The 23776-nt window shown below is 30.2% G+C and overlaps 4 protein-coding genes across 4 annotated transcripts; 3 read left to right on the forward strand and 1 right to left on the reverse strand.

Annotated features, from left to right (window-relative positions):
* The first annotated feature begins 3400 nt into the window (after nt 1-3400).
* On the forward strand, nt 3401-5589 carry HELRODRAFT_185432 (hypothetical protein). Its single transcript, XM_009015769.1, has 6 exons — nt 3401-3582; nt 3765-3894; nt 4068-4596; nt 4764-4906; nt 5097-5218; nt 5430-5589. Exons 3-6 carry the CDS (start codon nt 4424-4426, stop codon nt 5562-5564), a joined length of 573 nt encoding a protein of 190 aa, XP_009014017.1. The 5' UTR covers nt 3401-3582; nt 3765-3894; nt 4068-4423; the 3' UTR covers nt 5565-5589.
* A 4526-nt stretch (nt 5590-10115) lies between these two features.
* HELRODRAFT_169968 (hypothetical protein) lies at nt 10116-13502 on the forward strand (the record flags this gene model as incomplete). Its single annotated transcript, XM_009015770.1, has 9 exons — nt 10116-10225; nt 10760-10981; nt 11073-11185; nt 11415-11502; nt 11813-11897; nt 11994-12122; nt 12214-12579; nt 13163-13330; nt 13449-13502. The coding sequence occupies 9 exons, from the start codon at nt 10116-10118 to the stop codon at nt 13500-13502; spliced, it is 1335 nt and encodes a 444-aa protein (XP_009014018.1).
* HELRODRAFT_98326 (hypothetical protein) lies at nt 13466-17071 on the reverse strand. Its single transcript, XM_009015771.1, has 12 exons — nt 16648-17071; nt 16353-16584; nt 16176-16219; nt 15830-16023; nt 15618-15727; nt 15368-15472; nt 15201-15301; nt 15050-15126; nt 14776-14839; nt 14474-14556; nt 14185-14289; nt 13466-13992 (listed from the first exon to the last, which is right to left on the reverse strand). Exons 1-12 carry the CDS (start codon nt 16970-16972, stop codon nt 13873-13875), a joined length of 1560 nt encoding a protein of 519 aa, XP_009014019.1. The 5' UTR covers nt 16973-17071; the 3' UTR covers nt 13466-13872.
* A 483-nt stretch (nt 17072-17554) lies between these two features.
* Nucleotides 17555-20337, forward strand: HELRODRAFT_185433 (hypothetical protein). Its single transcript, XM_009015772.1, has 9 exons — nt 17555-17573; nt 17708-17864; nt 18044-18175; nt 18378-18479; nt 18709-18998; nt 19129-19285; nt 19457-19546; nt 19642-19722; nt 19843-20337. The coding sequence occupies exons 1-9, from the start codon at nt 17569-17571 to the stop codon at nt 20053-20055; spliced, it is 1227 nt and encodes a 408-aa protein (XP_009014020.1). The 5' UTR covers nt 17555-17568; the 3' UTR covers nt 20056-20337.
* The last annotated feature ends 3439 nt before the right edge of the window (nt 20338-23776 follow it).

The following is a 23776-nucleotide window of genomic DNA, read 5'->3' on the forward strand; positions in this document are numbered from 1 at the left end:
TTAGTAGCTAGGGCTTAATTGTAATGAATAGGTAAGTTGAGGGTACGATAGCCGATTGACTCTGGATTTCAAAGTCTCTTGTCAGAGGTAAGCCTTGGTGGCCAGTGGTGAACCGGCAATGGTTTACTATCCGGACGGCAATGGTTTACTATCTGCACGGTAATGATTTACTATGCGGCACGGCCATAGTCTACTACCCGCACGGCTTCCGGACGGCAAATGGTTTACTATCCGCACGGCAATAGTCTACTATCCGCACGGCAATGGTTTACTATCCGGTGCCCTGGCTGTCGGTGAGCCTCTGTGCAAGGAGGGAGAATGAAGGAGGACTTTCGACTATCGTACCATTAACAATTTAATATAGATTAGCTAAGGTATTTGAATAGGTAGATAGGATTATTTTTATTAAGCAATTTGAGATGCAGGCACCGCTAAGCTTTCTGATGAGAATTTTCTCTTTCTCCATCAACACGGGCTGTGTTTCAACAACAATCTCGATGAGGACTGGCACCAGTTTTGGATGACAACGTAGGAACCGGACCGCATTCAACATTCTGCCTTTGTCGAATGGACGACGGTAAGTTTTTTTTACATTTTAATCACTTTATTATTTTAAAATATTATTTATTTGCCATTGTTTCCATTTTATAATTTTTTGCTCCTAAGATTCTAACATTCATTTACTACTACGCTAATAAAAAAAATTTGTCTACAGGATGATGAGAGGTGGGCAGTGGTGGGAGTCAGCACGTTTCAGATGGTTGTCTCATGATGATTTACGTATGATGATGGTGGTGTAGGAAGAATCAGCGCGTTGGCTGTTCGACTTACAATCAGAAGTTCGGATAAAATCATGTGTGCCGACCAGATGATGGTGGTCGGTGCAATGAAGTACTGTAACGACGATTTTTGAACTAAGGTTTAGTAGTTTCGTCTTTTAATTTTTCTCATTGATTGATTGATTGATTGATTGGTTGATTGATTGATTGATTGATTGATTGATTGATTGATTGATTGATTGATTGATTGATTGATTGATTGATTGATTGATTGATTGATTGATTGATTGATTGATTGATTGATTCATTCATTCATTCATTCATTCATTCATTCATTCATTCATTCATTTTATCACTCAATCTTTCAAATTATTTTTCCATTAAATTTTTTTAATCATTGAATCATTAATTAATTCATTGACTCTTGACTCACTCAGGCATTCAACATTCTGCCTTTGTCAAATGGACGAAAGTAAATTTTTTTTACATTTTACTCTTTATTATTTTAAAATATTATTTATTTGCCATTATTTTCATTTTATAATTTTTTTCTTCTAAGATTCTAACATTCATTCATTACTAGGCTAATAAAAAAATTTGTCTACAGAATGATGAGAGGTGGGTTGTGGTGGGCGTCAGCACGTTTCAGATGGTGGTTTCATGATGATCGTTCCGATGACAATTCGAAGATGACAATAAGAAGTTTCTGGAGAGTACACGCGCGCACATTTACGCACATACATCAATACAACACACACATACACAACATCCATTCAATCGGTGTCGTTGTTATGTTTCTCTTCAACTTTCTATTTTCTTTACCGGACTTAATTTTATTCATAGGTAAGTTAGGGATTGAGATGAGTTGAACAATCGTAGGTAGGCTAGGGCTTAACATTAGTTAAAAAGTTTCAAGTAAAATAAAAACGCTGAAATATGTAAAATAAAATACCTGAAACGTGTAAAATTCCTAAAACATAGAAATACAAATTTGTAGGTAAGTGAGTTGAGTTAATGATTATAAGTAAGCTAGGGCCCTGAGAGTAATTTAATTGTAGGTAGGTGACTGACTACTATTCTTGCGACTTTTTACTAGTTTTGTGTGATGTGTTTTCGCTTCACAAACAAACTACATTTCATTCTCGTCGTCGCCTTAAATTTTACTTTTTGAACAATCTTTTTAATAATGTCTATTTATTAAATGTTGACTGGTTTCTAGTTTCTTTTAATTTGGTTATATAATTTTTGGATATTTCTTAATTTACTTTGTATATAAAAGTATATATGCATGTATAAATAATTTCTGTTTGGTATGTTGATTTAGTCATTATGATATGCTGTGAACTGTTCTTACTAAATGTTATTGTTACGTGAATCATTCTCTGAGAACCACTAAGGAGTGTGTATAATAATAATAATGGATAATAATTAATTTTTATCGGTCGATATTTTGTTATATTTGCTTGTTTAAAATACAAATTTTTAAAAAATTGACGTTTTTGAAATTTCAATTAACCGTCACTTTTCATTTTTGAATGAATTCAAATAAAAGCAACTATTGTGTTTTTTTTCTTTACTAAAATCTCGAAATTGAAAAACAAAATTCTGATTAAGCCAGCCTACGGCTTTAGTAGCAATCAAACCACGATGATGATGATGGCAGACAGACAGACCAACCGAGACAACCAAACATACAGACAACCAAACAAACAAACCAACACACATGCCATACAAACCGATAGCAAGGCACAAACCTTATAGATGTTATTCTTGAGGCAGTCCATGTTAGAAACGTACATTGATCGAATAAATGGTTGGTTGATAAGTTGATTGATTGATTGATTGATTGATTGATTGATTGATTGATTGATTGATTGATTGATTGATTGATTGATTGATCTCATAGTATTGTATACATAAAAAAAACCCGATTAAGCCAACATACGGCTTCAGTAAACAACTGTTTTTCACCAGACAAAAGCAATTTCTATATTTATATTGACAAAAATAATTGTGATATGAATATATTGATTTATTTAAAGCATTATATGAACAAAAACCGAGTTCTATGAAACCCTGTAAGCCACTGCAATAAGCCAACGTATGATTTCAGCAACCAGTTTCTTGAATATGATGAAGATAGCTGTTGAAATAACAATTTTGATTTATTTAGACCGTTTATTTCATAAGCAAACAAATTTTTAACATGATCGAATAGTGTAAAAACAGGGTGATTATAGTTCAATCCAATTAAGCCAACCTTCGGCTTGTGTAAGCCACCGGATTTCATCGGACCAAAAGCTATTTTTATATTCAAAAGAACAGAAATAATTTAATAACACATAATATTATTAAATAAAATTAAATCGAATTATTACAATGTTTTAAGCATATTAAGTCAAGTAAATATTTCGTATAGTTTGCTCGTTAAAATTTATGCAATTTCGTAAGTCAACAATTTAATCATATCAAATAGCCCGACCGATTGATCGAATTTATTCTAGTTATGTGGTTAACTTATCAAATTATTTAACAATCTCTCGAACATAAACTCATCTCTAATAATTGTCCATCTTTTTTTACTCTTATGTGTTTACTTTTAAATAAAACTAAAAGTAAACTTGTTTTTAATAATTTTTAAATTTTAAAAAGCATTTTTTTTAGCAAAGAAAAATCCACAAATGCGACTTATTCTATCAAATTTATTAGCAATAATTTTTGTAAATTTATTATTTTATTTTTTAAATCTATGAATTTAGTGTTTAAAATTTAAAATTAGATATTTGGCATTTGGGTTGTTGTGGTGGGCTTTAAAAAAAATGTTGAAGTTTAATTAAATTAAATAAAGTTGCATGGTGATTAGTAGGTCAAGTTAAGTTGCACAGAGTCTGAGATTTGAGTTAATTCCAATGTTGAACAAAGTTTTCCATCTGCTGAATGGTTTCTTTAATAATTAATATATTTATTTAATTAATTAAATAAAGAAAAAAATTGTATAAACATTTTAAACTGTTTGATTTGCATGGTGGGTGTGAAAGTGAATAGAAGACTGAAGAAATAGTATACTATATATGTGTAAAGTATAAAATTCTTGAAACAGAACATTTGTCAAAAAGTTAATATTTGAAATTGCTGTATAGTGTATGTGTGTGTGTGTGTTAACAATTTTATTTTAATTTTTTTCAATGTTATTGGAATAGTAAGGTGATTAATTCAGTAAATTGGTCAATAAAAATTTTTTTTATGGCAATTGGCATGTTCATCATAATCTAAATGTCTTCTAACTAGTAGATCACAAATAACAAATCATTTTATGCTGGTACCTGTAACTTGTATGACACATACACACACCACGCATATGAACTTAGCACAACTCTGTCTACTCGGGTTGAAACTAATCATCATTAGTAGTGAAAAATAATAATATTGTTATTGTTATCATAATTATACTATAAATACAGCTTGTTATGGCTTGTGAAAGATGAATGTTTACCTAAATAACTGAACAAATTGTGATGTAACTTAGTAAAAGTAAGTTACTGTCACCATAAGCACTCTTTATTCTATTTGTGTTTTTCCACATCATCACCCACTTATTCGACGTTACCTTGATTCCTTAAAAACTTCGCAACCGTCCCATCAAAATGTCATCTTTAGAAGCAACTAATAAGATTCTTGCAGCTGATTACATTTACTTCAAGCTGAGGAAAAGTAGATTTGATTGGCCAGTGAGATGTCCTGTCGATTTGAAAAAAGATGGCGGATGTGCTGAAGCCAAGTTGGCTATGAGAAATTTGGGAGAAGAGTTTGAGGAGAGGTTTGTGTGTGGTAAATTTTTGTTTTTGGCTCATTTTTTAAATAATAATTATTTTTCTTTGCTCAACACGACTGCTTTGTTTTCATTTCTTCACCAAATTAATATAAATTTTTTATATTTGGTACATTAAAATTAACAGTTACATTTTGTTTTCGTCACCATCCCAGATACAGAGGTGTATTCAATGACATGTGTCAACAACTGCACATAACACCAAACAATGCATCAGCAACATTCAGAGCCATCATTGGAGAATTATTTTCTGATGGAATCAGGTGGGGACGGATTGTTGCCCTGTTCTCATTTTCAGGTGAACTCCTCTTCTTTCTTCTCTTTCACTAATTCTTAATCCGGTTTCTATTCTATTTAACTTTGCATTGTTCTCCTTTATGTTTTTTTTATTTGTTGTATTTCTCATCATTGTTATACAATAATAATATTATCCTCCTACAATGCTTAACCACATGATAATTTGGAAGATGGCTTGCATACTTGAACAGGTTGCCTGGCAGTTGAATGCATGGAGAGGAAGATGCCTCACCTGGTTGATGAAGTACTCACCTGGACGACTGCGTACCTCGATGAACATCTCTCCAAATGGATACAAGATAATAATGGATGGGTTAGTTTGGTACCTTTTTTTCATGAAACCTTTCTTATTTTACATCATGTTCGAGTTTTCTGTTTGTGTTTTGGGTGTATAAATAGCTAAAACTTGTCCAATATTAAACAATATTATTTGTAATTATTATGTTGATGACGTGAGTAGTGAAATAAAATGATGAAATCGTTAGAAAATGATGAAATCGTTGAAAATTGAATGGACCATGCAGGATGGCTTTGTTGAATTCTCGAAAGGAGGGCAAACGAAGGAGTCACCCTGGCCGTCATTCAAAACTTTATGTGGATATGCTGTCGGTGCACTGGGAGTTCTCACGCTGGGCGCCATCTTGTCTCAAAGATCCTGAGTAGCGGGAAAAGAAAGTTGATGTTGCTGAAGAAATATAGAGATGGGGAAGATGATGACGATGAAAATAATTATTCTGAATGTAATTTTGTCCAACATCAACTTCTCAAATGATACAAGCATGCACATGCACTTTGACTCTGATTGAAATCAATAACCAAATGACATTCGTAACCACCATGCCTGCACACATTTATCATACGAATTCACACACATCACACACATAAATACACATGCGCTTACATACATACATACACATACATACATATATAGACATACATACAATATTGTGTGCCAAACCGCGTATTTGTATAAATACAGGAATATCTGAATTGATAAGTATGGTAGATGGATATATTTCTGTCTGTATAAATTATATATATATATATATATATATATATATGTGTGTGTGTGTGTGTGTGGGTGTGCGTGTGTATGTGTGATTTTTGTACATGTTATGTAGAGAACTGGCAAAAAATTAACTTTTGGTGATTTGCTCCGGAGATGTTGTTCATTGTCTGAGTTCTATGTCTACCTCAAATTATTTTTAATTTAGTGATCATTTTTCAGTAGTCGATTTTAATAATTTTTGTGTAATTTGTGCGTGCGTGTGTATTGTCCGTTTTCTAATATTTTAACGACTCTTTATCAATTGTTATATGAAAGTTTTGATGGTTTTGATGGTTATTACGACGATGAACCTAATATTTTAAATGATGGTAACTGTGATGTCAACATTGGTAAAGAATGGAGTCATTTTTTTTTATAAAATAAATAGGCATAAATAGACGTCAATCAGCTTTTAACATTTCAACAACGTGAGCTTTATGCATTTAATAATTTTTCTCTTTTCAATTTTAATCTTAATTATGTTATTTATATTGTAGGGAAAGGTGAAACATTTTTATTTTTTGATTTTATTTTGAAACGTCATTTTTGAGTATTTGGACATTTTAATCAAAAAGTTTTTCCTACATAGCGTTTTTTATTTTACCTTCCACACGTTTCATCATGTTTTTTCATATTTCTACATTTTACTTTCGTTATTATTAATAATATAACTATCTTTGATAATTTTTATTTTTCTGTAACGCATCAAGGTAGGTTAGGATAGGAGTAATTTGAACTGTAAGTAGAATTAGGTGAAAACGTTCATGACTAATGTAGTTAAATAAGCTAGCAATGTAGATTTCTTTGAAAATACTTTCAAGCATCCTGCATATTACGTTTAAAAACACTCATGCATATATAAATATCAGTGATGGGCAACTAAATATTTTTAGTTAAACTATTATTCTCTTTCTCTCTCTCTCCATATATATATATATATATATATATATATATATATATATATATATATATATATATATATATATATGTATATAGAATAGTTATGATAGGTTAGCTAATAGTTATAAACTTTTTTGTAAACAGTTAACTAAACTGAAAAAGATAGTTTAACTTATCCAGACTTTTGCTAACTATTTTTGTATTTACTTTTTGACAAACATAATTTGAAGAACATTAATGCTGTGACATACAAGCCATTGAAGCATGTCTGCAATAGTTATTACTTTAAATTTAAAATAACTTTTAGAAATAAATTTAAATACCAAAAAGTAAAAAAAATTAAAACGCCTCTCTTCTTACAGCTAAATCTTATTGCTCTGTTCTCTGGAACTCAATACCTTCTTCTCTATCTACTTCTCAATCACTTACGAAGTTCAGAGCGTATCTCAAGACCCACCTGTTTGTGAAATTCATTGAAGAGCTCCGTTAAACACCGTGGAAATGGTGTTAATTTAAAATTTTATAATATTAAATTTTTTATAAAAGGCTGATTGATTATTGATTGATTGAATGATTGATAAGATCATGGAAGTCAATTTTTTTAATAGCAAGTAGCAGCAGTTTAGGACAGTTGAAGAAGATATTCGGCCAAAGCCGGCTACTAACGCTAGATAGATTTTAAATGGCTTTATAATCGCCGAACTGTTCACAAAACTTCTGAATAGCTGCTTTGCTTACGTTAACGTTGTTATAGAAACAACTTTTTGTGTTGTGTAAAAGTAAATTGGATTAATAAATAAACCATTGAGTTTAAGTCCACGAAATTTGGACTAAAACTACAAAAATTTTTAATGAAAAAAACAAAATTTACAAAAAAAAATAACATATAAACAATTTTCAATTAGAAAAAAATTTTAAAACAAAAAATACCATAATTTCCATACTTTCGAATAACATTTTCTTCGACATAAAATTTCAACGCATTCTACGGTAGAAAAAAAAGTCCTAAAATTTGCCGATTTTATTAATTTTTTGCTAAGTTGTCTATGCACTCAGAATATAAGGTGGTGAAAAGTTATTGATTGAAATTTTGAAATTTGTCAAATCTCATAATCTCTTTATAGAAATTCCCTGATTGTTTGGCCAAATATTTCTTATTTTTAACAACTTTTCAAGTTATTTATAACCTTTGTAACTTACTCAAAATTTTTTTTCATCTATCACTTCTTTGTGTTTTGTTTCCGTTTTTTGAATTTTATATTTTATTTAATTTAAATTTTTAAAATTATTTATAAAGTTTTAAAAAATTATTTATGTTTAAAAAAATCACCAAACTTAGGCATTTTCGTGTTTGAGTTCAATCACAAACAAACTGACTCAATTGTATGACTTTAAAAAAGTAAATCCAGGGATTAGTAGTTCAGAATTTTTGTTATTAATTCTATTATTAAATTTTTTTTGTATTTGTCAATTAATTAATTAATTTTATTATTGAACTATTTAAAGTTGTTATGAAGTGTTAATTAAATGTAAGTAAGTTGTTGCCAGGCACATCTTAATAGTATATTGTAGTAAGATGTGACTATACTCTCTCTCTCTAATCTCTATCTATTACTATTGTGTAATTTTTTTAATTAACAATTAAATTAACTAATATATTTGTAGCAAATTAACAGTATAACAGTATTTTTTTAGTCTTTTCTTATTTAGTTCTTACATTTGTACTAAATTGTTTTCACTTAATTAAATTTAATAGTTCATGATTAAATAATTAGGCAATAATTTATTCTCAGTTATATGTTGACATAGAATAATTAAAATCTGTAGATGAAAATTATTTACCAATAATGAGAATGAAGAAATTGACCATTCATCAATATGTAACCAAAAAGTTGACAAGCCATAACAACCAGAGAACTAACGACAAAATCTCACCTAACCCTAGTCTTGACATGACAAGATTACATACAGCCTAATTTAAGTAATTTGAATGTTTCACAGAGAACTTTGTCATGTATGGATTTGTAGAGTTTTATGAAAGTTCTTGTTATGTACATAGTTGTATATGTGATTAGTTGTTAATTGAATGTTGTCGCGTTTTTTAAATTCAGTTAATAATTATTCCTTCTTCAGTGTTATATACCCCTTTCTATGACTCAACAATTCATTCGATAAATAAATATTTAATAAATCAATCACTGAAGCAGAGGTCTAGTTGGGTGGTGCCTTTGTGTGAAGCAGCAAGTGATGTAACATATGAGACTGTACAATGTGCTACTACTGTTGCACAGTACATGCATACAGCCATGCATGGAGAAACAATCTAGTTGTGCAATTTGATAGAATTTTTTTCATGAAATTATTTAGTTGTGCAATTTGATAGAATTTTATTTATCATTGCTACTTGTTTTTTAAATCGTAATGAAATGGGTTTTTTAACAAATTATCGAAAAATACTTTAAAAATCAATTAAAAAGTTACAGCCATAGCATAACATCTTATGAAAACTCGCTATCATATTCTAATAAGAAATCTTAAACAAACTCAACTTATTTAGCTAATTTTTTTCGAATATTATAAAAAATCGTTTTTTCACCGAATACTTTTTTTTAAATACAAAAAACGAACGTACACATTGCAGATGTACATGTAGAGAGCACACACGCAATCGTGATGAGACCTCATCTTCGTCATCGTCACGACATCAACAAAGCAAGCAACTGCTGATTTTAAATGCGTGGAAAACTCCCAGACAATATCCGCACTACCATTAAGTACACACGCACACACATATATATATATATATACAGTATGTATATATATTATATATAATATATATATATAAATAAATATATATTTGTCCCTCTTATAATCACGCGTGTAATTTTATCATCATTGTATGTATGCAGGTTTATGTGAAAATGTGAGCCAAATGTTTATAGGTTATTGCAATTTGTGTTTCACATATAAGCGTCATATGCATGCATGGATGTCGCTAGATGTGTAGAGATGTACATATATGTACGTATTAATGCGCAATTATGGCATATGAGTAAGGGTTCCATACATTGTACAATCGCATTTGTATTGTATCAGACACAATTGACTATTTTGAATAGAAGTTGTATAATTTCTTATCAGTTATTGAAATATCTGATGATAACTATTTTAAAAATTGCATTTCTTAAAAATATGTGACAAAAAAGTAAATTTATGAATGGTTTGGTTTTTGTAAATTAACGAAAAGTTTTAAAAATTTAGGATGGGACCAAAGCTGAACTTGGAGTATTTGACAGCAGATGAATGTGAGAAAATTATTGAAGTTTTGCAGAAAGATTTGGTTTTGCAGCATCTTGAACAGCAGAGAATTTGGTTAGTTCTAGTTAGTCTTAACAACATTTTGAAAAATTTTATTGTTACAATAAAAAAAACGCTGTGCTTTCCAACCTTTTAACATGTTGGCATCCTTAAAAAAATTACCTTGTGGCCTCTACCTCCACCTTCTGATTAATATTAAACAAAATCAAGTCCCTTCTTTGAATTTATTTATTAGTACATTGTTCAAATTTATACATTTTTCGACACATATTATTACTAAAATTGTTCGAATCTAGTTTAGAAAATCGTAAATTACGTGAATAGATAGTGCAAAACAGAACCAATGGTCGTTTGAATGAATTTGAGTACATATTATTTTAAGCTATACAAAATCTCTGTTAGTTTTAAATTAAATCAAACTCAGCTTGTAGCTATCTGATGAGAAATCGTGGCACGCATATAAAATTTCTTTCGACCGAAAAACTTTTGATTATTGTTTTAATATTAAAACATATTCGTTAATGCAATATGATGTTTGAATTGAAGGCTTGAATGGCAACACCTGATATAACAAATTTAATTTTGCAGGAGAATCAATGAAGAAGTTAGTGACAATAACGAACTGTGTAAGATATTATCAAAACAAAACTCTTTCAATGAAAGTAACTGTTTGTTCTGCTTTTTAAAATTTCGTCTGCTGTTCAGAAGAAGAATCAAATGTAAGTTATGCACTTATAATTTCTGTGGCAGTTGTTGCGTATTTGATAACTATCATGGCGACTACCTCTGCAGATTTTGTGTAAAGAAGAGGTTTGAATTGAAATAAAATCATTTTTTTTTTGGTTTAAAAAAATAAATTTCACAAAGCATCATATTTATTTTGTCTTCAACAAACCAACAGAAAATGTGAGCGTCAGTCTATGGAATGGTTTTATTCAAAAGTTAGAACGAAATTTAGACGCACTGGAAGTTCCAAGATAATTAGATATTTGTGCCAGAGAAACTCACTGCCATGTATGTTGCGAAGCTGTGATCTTTTTTATGATTGTTTTCTCGCCATTACGAAATCTTTTTATATTTTCAACTTCAAATTGAAGATTACTTTTATAGATTTGGAAATTTTTCTTTAGTATTACATTACACCAATGCGAATATCCAACTAGTCATCAAACAACCATAAAAATCTTGATCCTTGGACAATATGTATGTGTAAATGTAAATCGTGTTTATCACTCTCTTATAGCTCCCCAGTCTAAATTGAATGAAAATATTGAAGAAAGCTCTAGTGCTGTTGGTGCCTGTACTCCAGAACCTTTATCTAGTGACACAAGGTTTTATTCTATACTAAAGTATACACGTACTGTCTGTGTTTTTTCTTATATGATGGCGAGTAACTTATATGCATGTATGTATCAAATCAAATAAAAATTTCTGAAGCACCCGGTAAACACGTTCTCACAAAAACTTTTCAAAATAAAAACTGATCGTAAATGCATCAATGTCATAAATAAAAAATCAAACAAAATCAAGACGAAAATAAGTTTAGTTTCCAATCTTTTTTTGAATTCTTGAATGTTTCATATAGATTACATAGCAATAGATATGATAATTTTATTTCCACATTAATTTATTTATAACAAGTTTGACGAGACTTCTGGATAAGTTTGCAAACGTTCAGAATGAATTTGTGAGCACAGCATCTGCCATCAGTGATAATGCCCAAGAAGTATGTTCGGTTTATTTATGTATAGCAAATCCAATTTTAATAATGTTATAAGGGCTTCTAATGAGTAAATAAACAATGCTAATTTTTTTTTCAAAGTTGTTGAGTATGGAGATGTCTATGAATGTTCTAGAGGATAAATTGAACTTTATGGACCTAGATAATCAGCAGAGAAACAAGAGTTTCAGCTACAACAACCTCTCTAACAATACTAGTGAGCATAGAATGGTTTGTAAATTTTGTTGATATATATTTTAAAGTATTTGTTACACGTAGATTATTAAACATTAGAGTTAAATGTTTCAATTTATGTTCGAAGATGGATTTAGCCGCTGATCAGATTTGTGACATCACATCATCGGCACTTCATCTAATTGAAAAAACTGTTAGCTCCCAATATAAAAATGATGATAACGATAATACTGATGATGATGAAGGAGGAACGGATCAAGAAGATGATGTTGTTGGTACAGATGAAACAACTCAAAATTATAATGATGATCTCAGTGATGTTATAAACTGGCTGGATGATATGAAGATGAATCACATGAATGATGATGAGAGTAGTATCAGCAAAACTAACAGCAGACGCTATGGTGATGGTTATAAATCTAACAATAGGACATATTCTGAAGTAAGAACAGACCTACAACACTCAAAGCATTTGAAGGTTATCGAAAAGGATGTAAGTTGTCTTGTTTATTGTGTATGTATACACGGACCCCTACACACACTTTGAAAAAAGATAAGATATTATTTTATACAGTAGTCTATGACTTCTACCGAATTGTTGGTATTAATCAATTTAAAGTTTGTCTTTTCAATTTTCCTTACTAGAATTTTCTGAAAATTGTTCACTGCATTCTGCCCAAAAAGAAGCCATAAAATCTTACTTAGAATCGATACATGCAACTCCAATAACCCGCCAAATTCTTGGCAACAATACGAATAATTTATCAAAAAACCAACACAATACATCTAAAAATTGCAGTGTCCTGTATATATATATATATATATATATGTTATATATATATATGCATATATATATATATATATATATATAGGAGATAGCACGCTTGTTTCTTATATCTTCTAATAATTATGTTGTTGTTAAATTGTTTGAACATTTAATTACTTAATTGGACAACTTTTCTTGATTACGTGTTCTATCGAGTCATTGTTTAACGAGTTTCCAAATTGTTTCGCCCATGTTTCAGTTACACCATCTGTCTTGCTTACAGCTTAAATTTTTGTAACATCATTTCAAGATTTACAAAGTCTACAGTAATGCCAACATGTTAGAGGATAAAGTGATGGAACTGAAAGGAGAAATTGAAAGTAATAACTATAACGATGACGTCATTGAGAACGACGTCAACATATATGAAAACAAAGTTGTTAATGTCATCGCTGATGTTATAATCAATGATGAAAAGGTCTTTTAATCATTTTTTAATAATTATTTTTAATATTCCCTTTGCGTTTCGTAATTTTGGTTAGTCTTTCTTCGTGTGTTAGTCGTCGTCATAAAAATATAAAATTTGATTTTGTCAGGTGAAAGATATAAGGCGGAACTTGAACAGAGTTATTGAAGATAATAACAACTGAGCCAAAATCATTTGAGATGATCTTACAGAGTTCATATGTTGGAATGTTTTCTAATGTTTTATAGCTAATTTTTCAAGCTTCTTTTTATTTGTTTCGTGATCTTCACAATTTTCCATGTGTATTTTATATCTAGTCACGTTTCATTTATAATTAATAGTTAGTTCTATTGTCTCTACTATTTTAACCATTGAAAACTTGATTTAAACTTGATTTATGATTCATTTTTAACAACAAAACATAAAACAAAAATTTAAAAATAGAAGTGGTATTAAAGCTTAGATATGTATGAACTAAGTGTAAAGAGCAATTTTACATGAGAACTGCCATCAAACATTGATACATATAGCAACTATGTTATGACGGTTTAAAATTAGCGAGAATGATGATTGCATCGTAATATAAAATTGATTGACATCATCATGATGGCCAAAATGGGGCTTGCATATGCTAGGTGACTCCACTTTGAAAGTGTATGCGCCATGCTGTAGCCCTGTAAATGATTAGAAATGATTTTCATGGAACAAAGTCCGCCGGTACGATTGAAACTAATTAAAAGCAAATGAGTGAGAACACACGTGCATGTAAAATTGTGATAATTTTAACTTATTTGTTGAACTTTGATCTAATCTGTTTTAAACGTTGAAAGGTGTGATGAATAAAATTGATAATATAAATTTCTGACTTGTGTCTGCGTGTCGTTGTTATCAAAGGTACAACCAAGATAGGCAAGGTGGAAGATGGTGATGACGAAGAAAATGGAGTTGGTGGCCAGAACTATCAGGTCGTGCTGTCATACATTATTTTAATACTAATTATTCTGTTTTGTATTATTTGTGTATTATATTATTCGTAAATGTTTGTATTGCGTGAATGCTTTGTCGATAAAATCACAAATAAATTCTTTTTGCTTGAACCATAATTGAGTAAATAACAAACTACCAGGCTTTTATGGTAATGATTTTGAAACGAACTTGATGTCTATGTTGACAGCCTGCCTTGCACGATCTAGTTTGCACACATGCATTCAACAGGTATGATAGCTTTCTTCTCAAATCTTCAAAGTTTAAATTTAATTATGATTCAAAAGTGATAAGGGTAATGAAGCAAAACAATTTATTTATTGACTTATGGGAAAATTTAGATACAAAATAATAAGACTTATGATAGGGTCAAAAGGCATAAAGTCCGTGTAATGTAATGATACTCTAAGCATGTACGCGCGACATTGTGTTGATTTTGTTACATTACGGTTCACGGATCGTATGATGCTAACTGTATTCAATGTAACTGTAAATTCCAAGCGACAACAGGACCGCCGACAGTTGAAAATTTAAACCCTGAATTTTGAGATGATGTCGGATTTATTTATTTTAAAAAATATCTGAATAAAAGATAATAAATATACAACTCGCGCAGTTCAACGAGTGATTGATTGATTGAAATAACGCGCGAAAATGAATGAATAAAATTAATAGTAAGAGATATTAACTGGTCAAAACGTCATCAGTTGAAACAAATGAGTGAGCGTAGAAACGTGTCAGACTCACGTGAAGAAAAGCACTTATGATGTAAGTTATCAATATGGATGCGAGGTCTCCAAGGTGCCTCGAAGTCTGAAAGATATCTTGAGAACAATTTAAAATTCACTGAACAGTTAGGTGGTTAGTCAGAACAAAAATACTGAATAGAAACACTAACAAGTCTTGAGCCATTTATGCATAGGGATGTTCCAACTGACTACAACGTCCACCAAACTCCTTGGTAGTTCTATATTCCGAATCTTTGTTATTGGTACATCACTGGAGTTATAAGTTTCAAGTTGAATTTTGATGAATTTGTTATATGATACAAGAATAAGATCTAACTAATTGAAGTTATTGCTAGATAGGAGGATGGTGGCCTCAGATAGCTTGCAAACAAAATAGTGACTGAATCTAAAACTTAGTGCTTCTTTGTAAGACTGCAGCCAACTGAGAAAAAAATCAACAATTATTTTAAATTGTTACTTTTCAAATTAAGCTTGAAATAATATTCATTAAAAGTAAAATCTAAAAAAATGTAAACATGAATGATGAAAAAGATCTAGAAGAGATGCATTTGAAAAAATGAACTAACATGTTTGATTGATGAGAAGCAAGTACCTCAGAAAAACAAGTTGAAATAATCAAACAGATCAGTGATGTTGTTAAACATATGGAACACTTCACTAACCACTTTCCACAATTCTGAAAGTTTAAGAAATAATTCACTTGTCTTAATCTTGAACTGAAAATAGAAACATTTCCAAAAGACAAAATAAAATTAAAAAGTATGTAGTATCACTTTACCAATGTTGTAAATGTGCAAATTGAACTGCAACAATTGAGATAATCCTTATAAGAAATCCAGGGACCAAAAATTAAAGACCCAACATGCAGTGAGTACCCAAACACATTAAAAAAATTAGGGATATGCTTGATGACTTTGTTGTCTATGTCAAATGCAAGAGATATTAATTTCATAGATAGTATCATCTGAGTTCCTATTCAAATAAAAACAAATAGAAATAAATAAAAACATAAATTTGCAACTATCATTCATAATTTATATGTATTTATAGGTATGATAAAGTAAAATGTTGATGATTTCATTACAAAGGAGATAACAAAATATGCAAATTTATGCAAAGGAAACCTCTTATCGTGTGCCATGTTGATTGGTCGAAACATATCAACTCACTATTTAGGATTAATAATAATTATTATATATATTTACAATCATTGCAAAGGCATAACCATTATGAATAATTTTAAAACTCACTGACAAAAATTTTTATTAAAAAGAAATGAATTAAGTTAAGAGAAAAAAAACCATATTAATAAGTGAGACAAGACAATGAAGGTAACGACTGGTCCCTTGATACTTTTCTTGGGAGATGTGTATTCACAGAAGAACAATGTGCCGTAAACAATGCAAATAAGACTGAGGAAGTTTATTATTTTACTGCCTTGAAATGAATGCAATGCTACCAAACCAATAACAAATGATACACAATGCAATAACTTGTTGTGCAACTCATTTGATAGTAAGTTAAAAGACAACACTGCAAAAATAATTAAATTTTCAAAATATTTATTCCATTCTTTAATATAAAATAAATTAAAACCTTTTTGAAAAAATACAGCAGATAAATTGAAAATCACACAGAGCAGTAACAGGAGCTTCAAATGATGAAAAATTTGCAACATTGAGGGCACAATGCAGTTTCTGTAGAGGTAGTAAAGAAAGATATATAATTTTCCATCGTCTTTATGCATGGACACTTCATCAAAATAATAATTTTGTTCATTTTCAACGTCATCGATGTCTTCATTATTATAGTTGGGAAAGGAATAGAACCCATCATCTACATCTCCTTCACTCCAGTCACTATCTCTGTAATTGTAACGATCAAAGTTGTCATCGTCGATAACAAGTCTGTTTGATTCCATGATTTTATTAAAAACTCAAAATAAAAAAACGAGAAAATGGTGAAGTAAAAAATTTTAAAAGCTTTTTTAAGCGAATATATATTTTAAATTTGAGACTTGGAGAATATGTTAAAAGTAAATTGAAATTAAACTTTTATGCTATCTAAAAGGCGGTTTGAACGAATGGATAACGTTGGCATTTTGCACAACTTACATAACGGGTAGAGCTATTTGTCTTCCTTCTTTCTCGTGCCTCATCTTTTTAGGAGATTGGCGACTCTAAAAAATTTGGTCTTTAACACTTTTCGGTCTTCATGGCAGTTGAAATGTTGTAATATTCTGCAAGTGATACAAGTACTTCACAAATGTTATTCGTTGTTGGAATTTTTATATTCAAATTTACAATAATAATTTAAAAAAATTATAATGTTTATATTATTTTTGCAGTCAAACAAATGGAAAATTGAAATGATCGTTTTGAGAAAATTAGAAATAAGCGTCATCCGTTCTTGAAAAAGTCGCTTTTTATGATAGCCCTCGTTCGTTTGATCTGGGTTTCACTTTAAAAGTTTTTTTTCGGAATTCTGAATTAAAAAAAAATAAAAAAACCCATAATAATGGGGTGGGCCAAACTTGTTGATTCTTTCAAATTTTTTTTTCATGATTTTTTTATCATATTTGTTTTTAATATTTCAACCTTTTCATAACAAAAATTATTATTAATTTACTAAAAATTACTTCCTAAACAAAAATTAGGGAAGTTCCCATTTCAACCGTGTCTGCTCATGTCTTTCAAATTGATTCTGAGACGAAGAAAAAATGGTTGCCGACCAGCGAGCAGGCTGTGGATGTTTCTTTCTATTTTGATAATGCTCACAACACTTACAGACTCATCAGTTTGGAGAATAATAAAGTGAGTAACTAAAATACTAAACTAAAAGTAAAACTAAATAGTAAATTAATTCAAAATTTCTTACTTTAATTTTTTTTTATTTTCTCACTTTTTAATTAAAAAATTTAATTTGGTTCATATCATTATTTATTCAAATTGAATAAAGTTCACATTTTTAATTTTATAAAATCAAATCAAAGGTTTTGATAAACTGCACACTATTGCCAAACATGAAATTTGTAAAAACGTCTCAAAAGTTTGGTCAGTGGATTGATAGTCAGGTTGCAACTGTTTATGGACTTGGGTTCAGCTCAGAAACTGAACTCAATAGGGTAGGTAGCAATTATTATTAGTTATATTATTTTTCATTAACAAATCCATCATTTTTATTTTAATGTATTTGGACAGATGTTCTTTATTTCACTACTAAAAAAATTGTTTGAATTAATTAATTAATCACCTATTCCTATAAGTCTAGTGTCTTGTATTTTTAATAGTTTAAAAAGTTATCAATTGTTAATTGAAAATTGTTAGTTTGCAGATAAATTTGAAGAAATCAGATTACTGTTGTCTGATAAAAAAAGAGGTTTAGATCCTCCACCTCCTGTGAAACCAAAATCATCATCTCTTGCTTCAGTTGGTTCTTTCACTCTTTATATACAAATTTATGTCTGTGTGTGGATAATTGATATGATTAGGTTATATCAGATAAGGTTTGTGAATTATTGTAAGTAATTCTTTGGATGTACATATAATAAGTTTTAAATTTGTGTATCTTGTTTAAAGGATAGAATGTAATTCTGTGTATAGTTTTTAGGTTTTTCAATTTGCTAAGTATAATTTCTTGCTTATTCTGAAAATTAAGGACAAATTGAATGAAGTAGAGAAGACAGAGATAAGCAAAATTGCATCAAACCTTCGGCACGTGCATGTTAGTAACAGTAGTAACAACAGCGGAAGTAACAAAAATGAAGTTGCTACAACCAAGATTTCAAATGGCTTTTCATCCAACTCACCATCATCACCATCAACTACAACAACAGCCACAAATTCTTATTTCCACTCTGATTCCAATTGCAACAACATCAAATGCACCCACACTATTGCGCAGTTGAAAGTTGAAAATGACAAACTCAAATTAGAATTGGCTCAAAGGTTTTGTAGTATTTGTTTGTTATTTGCAATGTACAGAATTGTATAATATATTGATATCAAGTATGATGTGATGATGATGTTGTTGATATCACTGACGATTTGTTGATCATTGATGATGTTGCACTTGTAGTTCAGCTCGAGCAAAGGAGTGGGAGGTTGAGATGCAGTCTCTAAGAAACAAGAATGCACTGCTGACGACGACGCTGGAGGAATCCCATGAAAATGTGGAGCAGTGGAGGAAGCAGCTGGCTTCCTATACAGATGAAATTGCTCTCAACAGGGAGAAGGTCTGGTCTGCTAGACCCTTCTTACATTTTCTCTTATGTTCTTCCTACATTTTACCATGAGAGTACCACACCACAAATGTGTTCGAATGAATTTTCAAATTAGTAGTTGATAACGAACAAACGAATGAATAAATGAATGAATTATTTAATGAATGACTGAATGAATGACAGATTGCAGAGGTTGAAAGGTTACAAGAATCACTCCTTGAAACACAAAGTAGGCTGGCTGAGGTTGAAAGGAACAGCAACATCAAACAGACCGTTAGTGAGGGCGATGATGGTGATGACCGCAGTGAATGATGATGATGATGATGATAGTAGTGAATGAGGATTATGATAATGATAATGATTAAAAGGAATTGGACCAATTGAGATCAACATACAATGATTTAAAGAGACAAGACCTGAGAAACCAGCAATCATCCAGCATGCTACAGGTTGGTTCTCATGATAAAGGGGACGAAGGCGATGATGATGATGATAATAATAATAATGATGATGATGATAATTATGATTATAATTATGATGAAAATAATTTGAATGACCCATGGACACAGTCCTTGGAGAAGGAAAACAGTAGATTGAAGTTGGACTTGAGGGATCTGAAGAGGGAACTTGAAGGGCAGCAACAGCAGCTGTCCTCTTCCACAAACTCCTTTGCAAGCAACCGTGCTAAAGTTCAAACTCTGCAAGAGCAGATTAGCCACAAAATTAATGAGCTCTACGAAATGAACGACCAGCTGGCAGAACAACTACAAATGTTTTCCTAACTTACATCCATACACTAATCCCTACTTAACGTTCATGCATTGATCTATCTGATGTTTTTTTGTCATTGGGAATAGTTGAGCACAATGTAACAAAAAATATTTAAATGATTTTGTTAAGTTATTGTTTCTAGATGTTTTATTCTATCTCCATTTTTCGTACGAAAAGTACATGCATATCATTAACATCCTATTTAAATATTTCGTTTATTGTACGTTGCATTATTCATATGCTCTTTTCGAGTTGTTTTTTTTTTCAAATTTTTTATTAAGTATTCTTTTATTAAGTTTTTCTATCGTTAATGTTTCTCATCATCATTCATGTTACTCATTTATTTTTGTCTTATCTTGTTTCTTCTTCACAAGTTATTGCATTGATGCTGTTTTCATGCTATATAACTTTCGTCGAAGGCTAGTGATATTACGAATGTTTATTTATTCATTGATTGAGTGGTTATTGAATAACGTTTTTCCGTCGTTTATTCATTTTTTTTAAATAATTTTTCAATTATTCACTCATTCCATGTATGTCGTTGGTGATTTGTTCAACTTTATGATTTGATAAGCTTTCCCACTGGCATTCATTCATTCTATCATTCATTCATTCATTAGAGGAATCTATTTTTTGTTTCATCACCTGATTATTATTTATATTCTAGATTTCCTTTTATTGATATCAAGAATTGTATCTGAAACTCTATTGATTGTTCCTTAAAATATTCGAAAAGCTCGTCTGTTGTTAACTTTCCCATCTTATACTACCCCATTCAATTAAATCGATCTACTAATAACATTTATATTGATTACTGATCATAGTTAGCAGCCAATGGTATTTATTTTTTTAAAGGATAGACTTAAATTTGTGCAATGCTTCTAAGAAATGACATGACCAATTATTTTCGAAACTGTTAGCTTTATATTTGTATGATCATTACATTGTACTGCTTTCTGAAGATTTATTTTTCTACTAATTTTACCGTTAAATTGAAATTTTTTGATTTAATTCTGTTCAGCAATGACATGATTGCTACAACAAACAATGATCGCCTTATATTAGTTTACTGTTTGCTGTTATAATGTATTTAAAATGTGAACAATTCATTAATTATTTTCAATCTAATATTATGATTGTGATTATATATGACATATCATATGATTTTTTTGATTAAACTTTACAATATGTACGAATCGTTGGTTATCTTTATACTTGGGATTTTGTTTTTTTTTGGGTAAAGCTACATATATATATATATATATATATATATATATATATATATATATATATATATATATATATATATTTTATTCTATAAATTCTACCGAATGTTCGGCGTTAATATGTTTGTATGATCATTACATTATATAAATATAATCATAATATTAGCAAAAAAATAAACATATTAACGCCAAACATTCGGTAGAATTTATAGAATATTGTAAAAATTATGGTCTATTACCAACATATATATATTTTATACATATATTATATATGTATAATTATAATATAATAAAATAATAAAAATACTCAATTGAGTACCAATGTTTAAAGCTCTATGATCTATGGATTCAACATTAAAAAAATTTAATTAGATACATCTCTACTTTTAAACATAGATTCGTTTTTAAGCATTCACTATTATCGTAAATAAAAATTTACAGTGTACTCTTATAGACGTATACTGTATGACTGTAGTTTGCTCAATGCACCTTCTAACTTTAAATTTAAACAATAACAACACTAATTAATTATTAATGATGAGAATGTCATCAAATTCAATTAAAAAAAAAGCTAAAAAACATCTGCATCCAGGACAGTCTTCTGCCAATATTACTGTTGATGATGATAATGGTCTTGTTGAGACAGAAGCAACCAGTTCAAATGATTCTCAAAAGAAATCATTGAGAGTTCTGAATTTGAAGCAGTTTGAAAACTGTAAGAAAGAACAGTTTAAACTTGATGACAGTGGAGATAGCAGGGCAGGATCTGATGGTAAAAAAATTAAACACTTCAATTGTTCTAACTTAACCAATTCAAACCCCATCAAAAGACAGTTACAGCAAAACATCAACAAATCTAATAAAGAGAAAACTAAAAAGAGAAAACTAACTAAGAAATCAAGAAAACTTAATAATGATAATGATGATAATGAAGAAGAAGAAGAGGAAGATGATGAAGATGAATGGGAGGCTGTTGAGGAAGAAGAAATAAATGAGGTGGAATTTTTATTGAACAAATCTTCTTCTTCCTCGCGCACAATTTCACTGTCAGAATCAAACAGTCAATCCAGTGCACATGCCGTGGAGGTCTTTGTGGAGTCGAGACAGAGAAAAAAATTGTGAGTATTTTTTATCTTTCTTCTAACTTCAGCACAAACTATGTAATATTGTTCAATGTTTTTTTAATAAGTTGAATTACATATTGATTTGTGTGCTGATTATAATGTTTATCATTGGTTTGGGCTGCTGTTTAATTGAAATTCATGATTCAAGGTCTACAGAGGAGCAGTATGCAAATGAGGTGAGATGCGCTATTAATAGATCAAAGACAATCACTCAGCTTAAATGTCATCAGGTTGTTATTCTGAGATGATGTTTAAAATAACAACATGCTTATCATTAAATTTGTTGGTCATGGAATATTTTTCAAAGAGATGATGAATATCAATGGATGATTATACATGTACATACATTTATCAAATCAGGTTCACATTCTGTGTTTGTTGGCTCATGGTAGGTACATGAACAGTATTTGTAACGATTATGAACTGATGTGTTTTGCATTATCAATGGCTCCCATTGCATACATCAACAAAGAACTTGATGGCCTCTGGATTGGCGAAACATTGCACCAGTTCACTAAATGGTTCAACATGAAATTTCACATCAGTGAGGATGGCTGGAGAGGTGAAGGAAGAAAAAGAAAACGCTGCAGTAGGGCTGACGACGACGGGGCCTTTGATCCATGTGACAATTCTCACAATCTGGTACTTTTTACTACAATTTTTCATTTTAAAATTTGTAATTTTCTCATATTTTGTACTCAACTTTAAATTAAATGTTGATAATTCTTAAAAATATCAAGTTTGACAAACTGAAAAATAACATTATTCAGAAGAAGATGTTGAAAAGACAGTTGGTCAGCTGCAGAGTCATCAACTATTTTTATCATAACATGGTTTGTTTCTCAGTAATTAGCTTTTATTATTTTCAATGTTTCATCATTTTACTCTCTGACATTTATATTTTATTTTTTCTTATTTCCATATATAACAGTTGTTTGTGATCATGATGAGGTCGTTGGGTCTGAGAGTTCGATTGGTTCATTCATTTCATCCAATCTCGAGCCAGCCTACTGATCTCGTCAGTAAATTAGTGAATTAGTTTATTGCATATAATTGGTTATTCATTTTATTTAATACTTGTTTGGGAATTATTTCTTGTTATCATTTGAGTAACAAATCAATCAAACTGTCTTAATTATGTTTCAGATTAAGAAACCATCCTCAACTAGTCCTCAAAAAATGAAATTGACTCCTAAAAATAAAGATATTGAGAAGAGAATAGATGATGCTGTCATCCTTAATTCTGATGATGTTGATGACGGTGCTAATGTTGGTGCTGATTGTGCTGATGATGGGAGCGTAGAATTTGATTGGTGGTCTGAAGTTTACTTGGAGAGGGAACAGAAATGGATTTGTTAGTTATCTCTTTTTCTCTCTCTCTC

The sequence above is a fragment of the Helobdella robusta genome (genome assembly GCF_000326865.2).
Source record: "Helobdella robusta unplaced genomic scaffold HELROscaffold_16, whole genome shotgun sequence".
Taxonomy (NCBI): domain Eukaryota; kingdom Metazoa; phylum Annelida; class Clitellata; order Rhynchobdellida; family Glossiphoniidae; genus Helobdella; species Helobdella robusta.

What these genes read in the sequence shown, in the direction of transcription:
- HELRODRAFT_185432 (XM_009015769.1), top strand. Translation starts at nt 4,424, where the DNA reads ATGTCATCTTTAGAAGCAACTAATAAGATTCTTGCAGCTGATTACATT. An exon ending in GGAGAAGAGTTTGAGGAGAG is followed by an intron (nt 4,597 to 4,763) that starts GTTTGTGTGTGG and finishes TCACCATCCCAG; the next exon opens with ATACAGAGGTGTATTCAATG. An exon ending in TGCCCTGTTCTCATTTTCAG is followed by an intron (nt 4,907 to 5,096) that starts GTGAACTCCTCT and finishes ATACTTGAACAG; the next exon opens with GTTGCCTGGCAGTTGAATGC.
- HELRODRAFT_98326 (XM_009015771.1), bottom strand. Translation starts at nt 16,972, where the DNA reads ATGGAATCAAACAGACTTGTTATCGACGATGACAACTTTGATCGTTAC. An exon ending in TGCTGTATTTTTTCAAAAAG is followed by an intron (nt 16,585 to 16,647) that starts GTTTTAATTTAT and finishes TTATTTTTGCAG; the next exon opens with TGTTGTCTTTTAACTTACTA. An exon ending in TTTGCACATTTACAACATTG is followed by an intron (nt 15,728 to 15,829) that starts GTAAAGTGATAC and finishes TTAAACTTTCAG; the next exon opens with AATTGTGGAAAGTGGTTAGT.
- HELRODRAFT_185433 (XM_009015772.1), top strand. An exon ending in TCAGTTTGGAGAATAATAAA is followed by an intron (nt 17,865 to 18,043) that starts GTGAGTAACTAA and finishes ATCAAATCAAAG; the next exon opens with GTTTTGATAAACTGCACACT. An exon ending in AATCATCCAGCATGCTACAG is followed by an intron (nt 19,723 to 19,842) that starts GTTGGTTCTCAT and finishes CCATGGACACAG; the next exon opens with TCCTTGGAGAAGGAAAACAG.